Consider the following 13,458-nt stretch of genomic DNA (forward strand, 5'->3'; position numbering starts at 1 on the left):
GATATCAATCTTTATGTGTTCCATTTCATTTTTGACAACTTCCAATTTTCCTAGATTCATACTTCGTACATTCCATGTTCCAATGATTAATGGATGCCTGGAGCTGTTTCTCTTCAATTTGAGTAGTGCCACATCAGCAAATGGAGGTCTTATCCGCAGGACTAAGGCTGAGTTTACTCAGGTGATGCAATTCTTTCCCAGTCCTATTTTGAGAGCCTTCTAACCTAAGGGGACTATTCATAAAGTTCACGGTAATGTATCAAACAGTGTTTCTTTGCTATTCATAAGATTTTCCCTGGCCAATTCTTTGAGAAGTGGATGGCCTCTTCCTTCCTCCTAGTCTGTCTCAGTCTGTAAGCTGGGTTGATACCTGTGCACTATGTGCATCCCACTGGGTTGGAAACATCAGTGGCTCAGCCTCAAAACTCACATCAAGATGTCACCAACAGACAAGTTTGTCTCCCTGTTGGAAACCTCTCGTACCACCCTTACCTGGGTCCCTGCGGTGACTCCTCCTCTGTACGGATTCCTGGGCCTTTTAATCCCCTTTCTCCTGCTCTCCTGCCCTGCTGCTTTGGGCATGCCTGGGTTCCCTCTCCTCACCTGTATCCCTGCGGCTGGCTGCCCAACATTCTTTAGGGATATGGAAAAACCAATCACTAACTTTATATGGTAAGAAAAGAGACCTCAGATAAGCAAAGCACTATTGAAGAAGAAAAACAAAGTAGGAGGTCCCACACTGCCAGATCTCAAAACCTACAATACAGCCACAGTAGTCAAAACTGCCTGGTATTGGTTTAATGACAGAAACATAGACCAATGGGATAGAATTGAGAACCCAGAAATAGATTCATAGACCTATAGTCAGCTGATCTTTGACAAAGGCCCAAAATCCAATAAATGGGGAAGAGAATGTTTGTTTAATAAACGGTGCTGGCAAAACTGGAGATCCATTTGTAGAAAAATGAAACAAGATCTGTACCTCACGCCATATACAAAAACTACCTCCAGATGGATCAAAGACTAGAATGTGAAACCTAAAACTATAGAGTTCCTCAAGGAAAATCTAGGGGCAAATTTAAGGGCCCTAATATATAGCATAAATAGACTATCAAGCATAACTCAAAATGTACAAACAACAGAAGAGAAATCAGATGATTGAGACCTTCTAAAAATTAAATTTTCATGTGCTTCCAAAGACTTCTCCAAAAGAGAACCTACAGATTGGGAAAAAATATTTGGTAATGACATATGTGACAAGAATCTCTAGAATTTATAGAAAATGCCAACATATCAATAACAAAGAGACAAATAATCCAATTAAAAAATGGGCAGAAGACATGAATAGACACTTCACCAAGGAGGATATTCAAGCAGCCAACAAACATATGAAGAAATGCTTATGATCATTAGCTATTAGAGAGATGTAAACCAAAACAACAATGAGATACCATTCCTGTTCCAGCGCTAGTAGCAAATTTCAATGAGACAGAAAATAACAAATGCTGGCAAGGATGTAGAGAGATTGGGACTCTCATACACTGCTGGTGGGACTGTAAAATGGTACAAGCATTGTGGAAAGCAGTATGCTGATTCCTTCAAAAGTTAGAATTAAAAATACCATTTGACCCAACCATTCCATTACTAGGTATATATACCCTAAAGAAGTGAGAGCCATGACAAGAACAGATATATGCACACCCATGTTCATCGCAGCACTATTTACAATAGCCAAAAGATGGAAACAACCTAGATGTCCATCAACTGAGGAATGGATAACCAAACTATGGTACATACACACAATGGAATACTATGCAATGCTAAAGAATAATGTAGAATCTGCAAAACACCGCATAACGTGGATAAACTTGGAGGACAACATGCTGAATGAAATAAGTCAATCACAGAAGGACAAATATTATATTAGTCCATTATTGTAAAAGTTAAGGAAAAGTTTATCTATAGAAGGAAATTTTCTTTGTTGGTTACTAGGGGTGGGAGGTAGGGGAGGAAACACTGTTAGATAGGTAGAGGTAAGTATTGATTTGGGTGAAGAGGAGGGCATTGTACCAAATGTGAGTGATCAATATCGTGGCATTGAGGAAGAGAAAGGCATAGAGATGTACATGGGAAGTACAGACCACAAATATGAACCCTTTTGCACATACAGTACTATGTTGTCGGTGAAGGCAAATATAGGTATATGGGTGGACAGATGGGCGCACAGGCTGAACTATTAGGTATGTCTATGAAATGGACAGTATATCCAAGAACATGTATAGGGTTGGCAGACAATGGTCCTATAAGTTTATGTGAATGATCAGAATTCCCAAGTGTATAGTAGAGCTGACAAGGGGCAAGGTTGTGGTCACCGCTTGGTCACAGCCAGCTACCCAGAAGGACGGAGTAGTTGAACCTGTGGGCTTGGGACCATAGTTGCAGGGGACATCAAGCTCAATTGGTATAACATACTATACAAAACACTGTTCCACCTCCTACATTGGTGAGTAGCGACTGGGATCTTAAAAGCTAGCAAGCTGCCATCGTCCAGAGCAACGAAGAATGAAGAAAACCAAAATTCATGGAAACAATTAGTCCTAGTGACTGGTACACCATCCGATGTGCAGCCTATACAACTATGAGACCAGAAGAAATAGATAGTGCCCGGCTACCACTGCCATCCATTTGGAAGGCAATCTATGTAGGAGATCCTTGATAGAGAGGGAGAACAATGTGGAACAAAACTCAAAATCATTTGGAGAAAAAAAATAAATAAAGGTGGGGGGACCAGGTTTGCTGGTCCAACAGAGCCTGGCAGAACACTGAGCCTATGGCCCCTAGCTCCCCTTCAGGTCTGGAATTGAACACACACCTGTGGTTTCCAGCCAAACAAAAGACCGGCATATAAGTTGAACATTTACCTCAGGTAGATACACTCCTTGGAGAGAACAATCATGGCCAAAAGAAGGGCTTCTTATGTACAGGGAGACAGCTCAGGGGTCAGGAAGCATGGAGGGATGGACACTGGGAAGAGGTAACTATGGGGAGGAAGTGGGAGGGGAGCTGCTGCCTTGTGGTAAACTGTGGACAATGTCATGAGACAAAGTATACGTGAACTGCTGTATGGAAAGTGAATTTGCTCTGTAAATCTTCACCCAAATCACAATTAAAAAAAAATAAAAAATAAAAAATGAAAGGAAGCAAAAGGGAAACCAAACTGCAGGCTAGATAAACCATTGTACAAAGCACTTGATATCTTGGTTCATATTAATTATATTTCAGAAAATAAAAGTTTTTGAAAAAGAAGCACTGACCTCATTTTGATTTTAGAGCAACAGTTTTAGCTAGAAGAGATGGACAAATGTCCTTCAAATTTGGATATTCTACCTTCTTCTGTTTTCTTTTGAAAATTACAGATTGGAGATATTTAACATCTATGACAAGAATATTTTCCTTGTAGATTATAAAGGTACTGTTTTTCAGTGTTTGAGGGAAAAAAAACAAACTGATAACTAACATTCAGCATAAGTTCACGGACAAAAAAGTAACAATTCAGCCTCATAAAATACAAATTTAAGACTCTAATTTTACCTTACAAATTGCTTTAATCATATCCTATAAATTTTGATATTTCTATTATTTGATATTTGATATAGTTTATATTTGATATTTCTATTATTCTTCAATGCAAAAATTCCCTCACTTTAATTATTATTTCTTTATTGACCCATGGGTTATTAAAAAGTAGTATGTCTTGAATTTTCCAATCATAATTTTCTAAAAATCTTATTATTTCTAGCTTAATTGTATTGTGTTGCAGAAATGTGCTCTGCATGATTTTATGTTCTGAAATTTGAGATTCATTTTATGACTTTCAGTATGTTCAGTTTTTGTAAGTATTACATATGATTTGGAAAGAATATTTATTATGAAAGTATTCAGGTATATTGTTTTAAGTATGTCTAAATCAACTCACTGCCGTCAAGTTGCATCTGACTCACAGCGACCCCTCCGTGGGTTTCTGAGGCGATATCACTACGGAAGTAGACTGACCAAACACCTTCCTTCCAAGGAGTGGCTGGTGGGTTTGAACCACCAGCCTTCTTGTTAGCAGTGAAATGCCTTAGGCACTATGCCACCAGAGCGCCTAAGTACATCTATATATCTTACATATTTATATTAAGGCTGGGGCCTGAGGTAGGTAGGCCTGGGGCTTGGAGGCTGCTTTTACCGTGGGTGCCGCTATTTACTAAGGCAGGGTCCTGAAGTAGATGAGCCTGGGGCTTGGAGGCTGCTTTTCACTTGGGGGTGGCTCTACATTATGGCCAAGCCTGAGCTAGGCTGGCCTGGAGCTTGGAGGCACCTTTTCTCTTTGGTGTGGCTCTATATTAAGGCTGGGGCCCGAGGTAGACAGGCCCAGGGTTGGAGGCTGCTTTTCGCTTGGGTGTGGCTCTATTTTAAGGCCAAGGCCTGAGGTAGGCAGGTGTAGGGCTCAGGGGCTGCTTTCACTTGAGAGTAGCTCTATTTTAAGGTGGTCACAGAGGGGTTAAGTACAACTAAGGGAGACAAACTTGTCTGTCAGTTTGTTGTCCTGTGGTAGCTCACCTGTTGCTGTAAGGCTGCACGCTATGCCACTGGTGTTACATAATGCCAGCAGGGTTACCCATTGTGGACAGGTTTCAGTGGAACTTCCAGGGTAAGACAGACTTGGAAGAAGGAAGAGGCCATCCACTTCTCAAATAATTGGCCAGTGAAAACCTTATGAACAGCAGTGAAATACTGTCTGATATATTACTGAAAACTTTATGAATAGCCCTGAAGCACTGTCTGATATAGTGCCGGAAGATGAGCCCATCAGATTGGAAAGCACTCAAAATTTGACTGGGGAAGAGCTGCCTCCTCAGAGTAGAGATGACCTCAACGATATGGATAAAGTAAAGCTATCGGGACCTCCACTGCCTGATGTGGCATGACTCCAAATGAGTAGAAACAGATACAAACATCCATTAATAATTGGAACACAGAATGTATGAAGTACGAATCTAGGAAAATTGGAAGTTATAAAAACTGAAATGGAATGCATAAAGATTGATATCCTAGGCATTAGTGAATTGAAATGGACTATTTTAGGCCATTTTGAATCAAACAATCATATGATCTGCAACTCTAGAAATGAAGAGGAATGGTATGGCACACATTGTCACAAAGACTGTTTCAAGATCTGTTCTGAAGTACAATGATGTCAGTGATAGGACAATATACATACGTCTACAAGAAAGACCAGTTAATACTACTATTATTCAAAATTATGCACCAACCACCAAAGCCAAAAATGAAGAAATTGAAGATATCTACCAACTTCCATGGTCTGAAATTGACTGGACATGCAATCAAGATGGCTTGATTATCACTGGTAAGTGGAATGCAAAATTTGGAAACAAAGAAGAGTTACCAGTAGTTGGAAAATATGGCCTTGGTGATAGAAGTAACACTGGAGACTACATGATAGAATTTTGCATGACCAACAACTTATTCATTGCAAATACCTTTTTTCAACAATGTAAGCAAAGACTATACACATGGAGTTCACCAGACAGAATACATAGGAATCACATTGACCACATCTGTGGCAAAAGGCAATGGAGAAGTTCAATATCTTGGGCCAAAACAAGGGCAGGGCTGACTGTGGAACAGACCATCAACTGCTCATATGCACATTCAAGTTGAAGTTGAAGACAAGACAAGTCCACAAGAGCCAAATAATGACCTTGATAATATTCCCCTTGAATTTAGAGACCATTTAAAGAATAGATTTGATGCACTGAATACCAATGACTGAAAACCAGGGGAATTATGGGATGACATCCAGAACATCATCCATGAAGAAAGCAAGAGGTCATTAAAAACACAAGAAAAGAAGAAAAGACCAAAATGGATGTCAGAAGAGACTCTGAAACTTGCCCTTGAATGGAGAGTGGCTAAAGCAAATGGAAGAAATGAAAACATAAAAGAGCTGAACAGAAGATTTCAAAGAGCAACTTGAGAAGACAAAGTTAATTACCATAATGAAATGTTCAAAGACCTGGAGTTAGAAAACCAAAAAGGAAGAACACATTTGGCATTTCTCAAGCTGAATGAACTGAGGAAAAAAGCCTCGAGTTGTAATATTTAAAGATTCTATGGAAGGAAGGTTGGGCAATCCTACTTCCGTAGTGATACTGCCTCGGAAACTCAAGGAGGGGTCGCTATGAGTCGGGGCCAACTCGACGGCACATAACAACAACAACAACAACAACAACATGGTAAAAAATATTGAATGATACAGGAAGCATCAAAAGAAGATGGAAGAAATACACAGAGTCACTGTACCAAAAAGAACTGGTTGATGATCGTCCACTTCAGGGGGTGGCATATCATCAAGAACCAATGGTACTGAAGGAAGAAGTCAAAGCTTCACTGAAGGAATTGGTAGAGAATAGACGCCAGGAATTGACAGAATACATACTGAGATGTTTCAACAAACATGCCCTGCTGGAGGCAATCACTTGGATATGCCAAGAGATTTGGAAGACAGTTACCTGGCCAACTGACTGGAAGACATCCATATTTGTACCCATTCCAAAGAAAGGTGATCCCAGAGAATGTGGAAATTATTGAACAATATCATTGATATCACATGCAAGTAAAATCTTACTGAAGATAATTCAAAAACGGTTGCAGCAGTATATTGACAGAGAGCTTCCAGAAATGCAAGCTGGATTCAGAAGAGGCTGTGGAACCAGGGATATCTTTGCTGAGGTCAGATGGATCTTAGCTGAAAGTAAAGACTACCAAAAAGATGTTTACTTATGTTTTATTGACTATGCAAAAGCATTCCATTGTGTGGATCATAACAAATTTTGGATAAGACTGAGAAGAATGGGAATTCCAGAACACTTGATTGTACTCTTGAACCTGAACATAGATCAGGAGGCTGTCGTTCAAACAGAACAAGGGGATACTGCATGGTGTAAAATCAAGAAGGCCATGTGTCAGGGTTATATCCTTTCATCATACTTATTCAACTTGTATGCTGAGTAAATAATCCGAGAAGCTGGACTTTAGAAGAACAACATGGCATCAGGATTGGAGAAAGACTCATTAACAACCTGTGATACACAGATGACACGACTTTACTTGCTGAAAGTGAGGATGATTTGAAGCACTTACTGATGAAGATTAAAAACTACATCTGCAATATGGATTACACCTCAATATAAAGAAAACAAAAATCCCCACAACTGGTCCAATAAACAGCTTCACGGCGGATGGAGAAAAGATTGAAGTTGTCAAGGATTTCATATTACTTGATTCTATAATCAACACCACTGGAAGCAGCAGTCAAGACATCAGACAACGTATTGCATTGGGCAAATCTGATGCAAAAGACCTCTTTCAACTGATGGAGAGCAAAGATGTCTTCTGGAAGACTAAGGTGTGCCTAACCCACGCCATGGTATTTTCAATTACCTCATATGCATGTGAGAGCTGGACAATGGATAAGGAAGACTGAAGAAGAAGAGTTGATGCTTATGAGTTGTGGTGTTGGCGAAGAATGCTAAGAGTACCATAGTCTCCTGAAAGAACTAACCAATCTGTTCTGGAAGAAGTGCAGCTGGAATGTTCCTTAAAAGCGAGAATGTCCAGACTTCCTATCACCTACTTTAGTCATGTTGTCAGAAGAATCATTCCCTGGAGAAGGATATCATGCTTGGCAATAAAGAAGGGGAAGTAAGTCCCTCAACGAGATGGATAGACACAGTGGCTGCAATGATGCACTCAGGTATAGCAAGGATCGTGAGGCTGGCACAGACCAGGCAGTGTCTCGTTCTGCTGTGTATAGGGTCTTTATGAGTCGGAGATGACTTGATGGCACCTAACAACAACAACATTTATCCTACATGTATTTTCCCATCTTCTATATTCTCATCAACTTTGTGTAATTACGCTAAGAGCCTTTATTTTTGGGTACAAACATATTTAAAATTATATCTGGTTCATTAATTGAATCTGTCATCATTATAAAGTGATCCTATTATCTATAGTAATACTTTTCACCTTAAAGTCCATATTGTCTGAAATTAATTTAGCTTTCTTTCTGGTTAGTATTTATTTGCATAATAATTACTACATATTGATTCATCTTTACTCATACTATATTTGTGATTTTCTCTGCTTTTCTTACATCTCAAACCTTCTATCAAGGATTTCTTTCATCATACATAAAATATATCCTTTAAATTTTGCCTTAGTGTGTATTAAAGAAAATTTGTTTTCATTTTCTGAAACTTGTCTGACCTCATTAGTTTATTTTATCCTCTTTCTTAAAAGGCAGTTTTGCTAGGTATGGAATTCTGCATAGGCAGGCATCATTTTACTGTTTTCTGGTTTCCACTGTTAGTAAGGATTCAGCTGTCAGTTTAACTGCCACTTCATCAAACATAATCTAATTTATTTTCTCTCTACTTTTAAGATTGTCTGTTTGTTATGGATATTCTTTAATTTCACCATTATGGTACAAGGGATAGATTTATGCATCCCTCTTGAGATTTGTTTGGCTTCTTGAGTCTGTGGTCTGGTGTCCTCCATTAATTCTGAAAAAAATCTCAGCCATTATCCCTTCATATTGCTGTTCATGTTCATGTTGCTCTATTTTTCTCTTCTCTTCAATTATATATCTACTGAGCCTTTTAACTCTGTTCTTCACGTCTCAATCTTTTTGTTTGTGTTTTTCCATCTCTGTCTCCTTGAGCTTCATTCAGTATAATTTTTTTCCTTTCTTTTAATTAATTAATTATTTTTTAGCTGTGTTTAATTTGCTGTTAAATCCATCTATTGTTTTATTTTTAGAATTTCCATTTGAGTCTTTTTAAAACCTTTTGGTTATATGTTATTCTATCATAGCAGATAATTGCAAATTTATCTTTAGTTTTTCTTTAAGTACAAAAAACAGTCATTTTATAATCTCTATCAGATAACTCTATTAATTAAAGTCTTTACCATTTCTGATTTTTTTCCTTATAATTCTCACTTATGTTGCTTTCTTCTTATTAAATTATTTGAGATACTTCTATGCTAGGATGAAGGTACTTTCCTTGAAACAGATGTGTATTTGCTTTGGCCTGGTGTCTATGGGTGCTTAGCAGTTTTACTTTAAACCAAATTATGGCTTGAGATTTATCAGAGTGCCAAATAACACAAATTTGCACTGAAAATCAGTGAAGACAACTTTTGTTTACAATTTCTGAGAGACAATTCCCCATTTCTCTATCACCTCACCAAGGCAACTTTGCTTGTTGATGTCTGCAGATGGTATGGATGTAAAGGGTTTGCTTATACTTCAACACATGCTTCTATTGTTATATGACTATTGCTTAAATCCTGTCAGGACAGGCTAAATAATTTAGTTTATTTGGAAAAGTAGGAAAAAAGAATTCTAGACCTGAAAGAAAAAAGCAAATTATAGCTTTGTTTTTTCATTTGACAAATGAGGAAGAGAGGTTATATTGTTGTTGTTGTTGTCGTTATGTGCCATCAAGTTGGACCCAACTCATAGCGACCCCTCCTTGGATTTCTGAGGCATTATCACTACGGAAGTAGATTGCCCCATCATCCTTCTGAGGAGTGGCTGATGGGTTTGAACCGCCAGCCTTCTGGTTAGTAGTCAAGCTCCTTAGCCACTATGCTACCAGAGCTCCCGAGAGGTTATATATTCAGTATTTATTCAGTGAAATAGCAGTAAGTGGAAGGTCTTCTTACTTTTACTGCCCCTTCCACTAACTATATTTTATTTGAATAAAAGTAAAAATTTAACTTAAGTAAAAATTTAAAGCAAATGAAAGAACAAAACAAATTCTGAAAACAAGTCTTACTTACAAGATTCTGATATAGTATAGAAAGAGGCTTATAAACATTGAAAAAATTAATATGGTTTATCTGTGTTTGGTATTTTTGCACACTAAATTATTTTATAATTTAATGTGCCAAAATAGAATTTGTTGGTTTCCAAATAGATCTTCATTAGGGGGCACAACATGATATTAAATGTGTTAAATTATATTAACAATATACAGAAAGCTGTAGGATCTTGATTAGAAAAGTCAATTAAAATCTATTCAATTTCTAGTAAGTAGAAGGGTACCTTTTATTGATTAATAATAAAAAGTTACTGTTCATTTCAAAGTTTTTACCCAATTTATTTTTTCAATGAACTTGCATATATATTTTTTAAAGAATAGAATACAAAAGAGAGTGAAGAAAATCAAAGATGCCTGGAAACAATTAGTCCAAGGGATGAGTAGACCATGTGAGACTCAATCTCCATGACCCTGAGACCAGAAGAACTAGATGGTGCCAAGCTACCAATACCAACCACTCTGAAAAGGATTCTGGATAGAGTGGAAGAAAAATGTGGAAAAAATCTCAAAATCATATAAAAGACAAGGTTTACTGGTCTGATGAGAGACTGGTGGAACCCTCAAGACTATGACCCTTAGTGAACCTTCATGCTGCCATTGAACTCACTCCCACGACTCATCTCTCATCCAAATAATAGAGCTATGAGGTGAACAATAACATCAGGGAGGTATGCACTCCTTAGAACAGTCAACCATAAAAGATCAAATGGGCTGCATCTGCCCATGAATAAAGCTCAAAAGGTTAGAATGGATAGGACAGGACAAAAGGAAATGGTAACCACAGGGAGGAAGTGGGAAGAGCGCTGTTACATTGTGGGGATTGCAATTATTGTCACAAAACAAAATATATACGAACTGTTGAATGGAAAATCAATGGGCTCTGTAAACTTTCACCTAAATCACACGTTAAAGAAAAAAAAAAAACAGAAGAATGTATTACAATAAAAATTAAACTTACCATCATCTTCCCAGCAGCTCTTGGTATTTCCTTCTCTTTCACTGCTCCCCGGTAATACTGTCTGGTCTGTTGGCAAGTCATCTTCTGGCACACCACCTTCACAATCTGCTGCATCTGTAACACTTTCTTCTTCCACAATATGGAGTTTGTCTTCATCATCCGAATCTGAATTTGTTTCTACCACAGTATTATAATTTGTAACTGTAATACGAACAAGAAACAAATAATCAAAACGAGTTAACATAAAAATTGTTTTTTCTACCTCAGGAAAATAGAAACAAACAAACAAAAGACCCTTAAAAAAGACTGTAATTCAAAACTATTTTATTTTAAATCATGATATGTTGTTGTTGTTTGCCATCGAGTCGGCCCCGACTCATAGCGACCCCTCCTTGGGTTTCTGAGGCAGTATCACTACGGAAGTAGGATTGCCCAACCTTCCTTCTGAGGAGTGGCTGGTGGTTTTGAATATAAAAACTAATTTATTTGACAACATACATATATGGCTCTCAGTAGACAATAGTTGGCCAAAATGGCAAATAGCTAAACTTATTGAGTACTTAGTGTATATACAAAGCAAACCAATTTGTGTCCAGTTGATTCAGACTCACAATGACCCCATGTATTTCAAAGTAGAACTACAATCTATAGGGTTTACAATGGCTATGATATTTCAGAAGGAGCTCTAATGGTGCAATGGTTAAAGCATTCAGCTAATAATTAAAAGATTATCAGTTCAAACCTGCCAGCTGCTCTGTGGGAAGAAAATGAAGCAGTTTGCTTTCATACAGATTTAAAGCCTTGGAAACCTTATGGAAGCAATTCTACTCTGTCCTATAGGGTCCCTATGAGTTAGAATCGACTTGGTAATAATGGGATGGGTCCTTCTGGGTAGATTTGAGTGCTTAACCATTTGTGCCACCCAGAGACTCCTTACAATATGTTTAAGTGATTTCAAAGTAATTACTCATTTAATTCTTACAATAACCTATGAAACAGTATCTACCTACCACCTAATACTTGTATTCCTGTTTTACAAATGTGGGAGATCAAGGCATAGAAAGGATAAGTAATTTCCTAAGATTAATACAGCTAGGAATTGGCAGGCTAGGATTTGAACTTCAGCAGTCTGGTTTTATAATCTATATTCTTAAATATTACATTAAACATCCTCTCCAATATTAATGAACTTATTTATATAATATTGCTTATCTAGAATTAGCACTTAAAATCTTTAAAGCATTAAAATTTAAGAAAATAAGCCATCCCTCCTAATAATATAGCAATACATCATCAAATTTTCCACAAAAAGGTATTTTCAAGTTGTCAGTTAGGGCTGTGCGTTTCATACTAATATCTATGCACTGACTTTAGAAAGAATCAACTAATTTTGTTAAATTTCTGAATTTACTCTGAAAAATAACCACATTTTATTCTGAAAAAAATGGCATTCAGAAATTTCAAACGAGCACCTTTTCCATATTTTTATGAATTTCAATAAAATTTAACATCAGCATTGCAAATATATATAATTATCCTGAAGGACTTTTACAACTCTTAGAACTATGAGTAATAGTTGAGAATAAAAATTCTCTAGAACAAGTAATTTAGTACAATCAATATATTCTTTCAAAGTCCTTGAAAAAAATCACTAATGGGACAAATTACTTAGTCCTTCATTGGGTGTGGTCACTGGAATATATTTTTCAATTATCTGCAGGGTGATTCTTATTTACAAAAATAAGATAAAGAAGAAGGGAGATAATGGAAGCTTTGCTTTGTCCCAATAATGAAATAATAATTACTTTTACCTATTCTTTCCCTTGCTTCCTGAGACTTTCCCAACATTCTTGTCAGAAGATAATCACCTAAATGATATGCACATATATTCCCCCAAACACATAAACACACACACACACACACACACACACCCCTGAGAACTTCAAGAACTATATTTTTTTAAAAGAGTGGATGTATATGTCAAGATAAGAACAAATAACCAACTACCTCCTAAATAGTTTTCAGACACTGAGAAAACCCCTCTGCCCAAGAAGTACCCGAGTTATCATCTTTTCCACGTTCGTCGGTATCCACGTCAGATGAAAATACCAAATCTTATCTCATTAATACTTTAATGTGAATACCTTTTTCCAGATCTTTTCCCCAAAGCAAATGCTTTATGCTTTTATTTCCTTATAAAAATCATATAGATAGATAGATGTAGATATATATAAAATCTATATATAATAAATTATTGTGAGTTGGGTGAATTTACATAGCAAATTCGTTTTCCATACTGCAGTCCACATACAATTTGTCTCATGACACTGACTGCAAAAAAGTAATATATTCTTACTTTTTCAAGTTCAGACAACATAAAACATATAAGGGAAAAGGTCTTTATCTTTGCTTCCTCCACCTACTCTCAAACGTAACAACAGAAAAATTTATTATTTGTATGCACTAGATAAGCATGATACTAAACAGCTTATTTGTTGTTGTTATGTGCCGTCGAGTCGGCCCCGACTCATAGCGACCCCTCCT

General features: G+C 37.1%; 1 protein-coding gene across 1 annotated transcript in view; it reads right to left on the bottom strand.

Moving 5' to 3' along the window:
* Positions 1-13,458, bottom strand: part of ZEB1 (zinc finger E-box binding homeobox 1) — a 320,602-nt gene that overhangs the window by 108,976 nt on the left and 198,168 nt on the right. The window contains exon 2 of the mRNA XM_007942468.2: positions 10,915-11,115. Within this exon, the coding sequence (XP_007940659.1) occupies positions 10,915-11,115 (201 nt within the window). The remainder of the gene's footprint in view (positions 1-10,914; positions 11,116-13,458) is intronic.

The sequence above is a fragment of the Orycteropus afer genome, unplaced genomic scaffold, assembly GCF_000298275.1.
Source record: "Orycteropus afer afer isolate SDZICR_OR568_19922 unplaced genomic scaffold, OryAfe1.0 scaffold00090, whole genome shotgun sequence".
NCBI classification, from domain to species: domain Eukaryota; kingdom Metazoa; phylum Chordata; class Mammalia; order Tubulidentata; family Orycteropodidae; genus Orycteropus; species Orycteropus afer.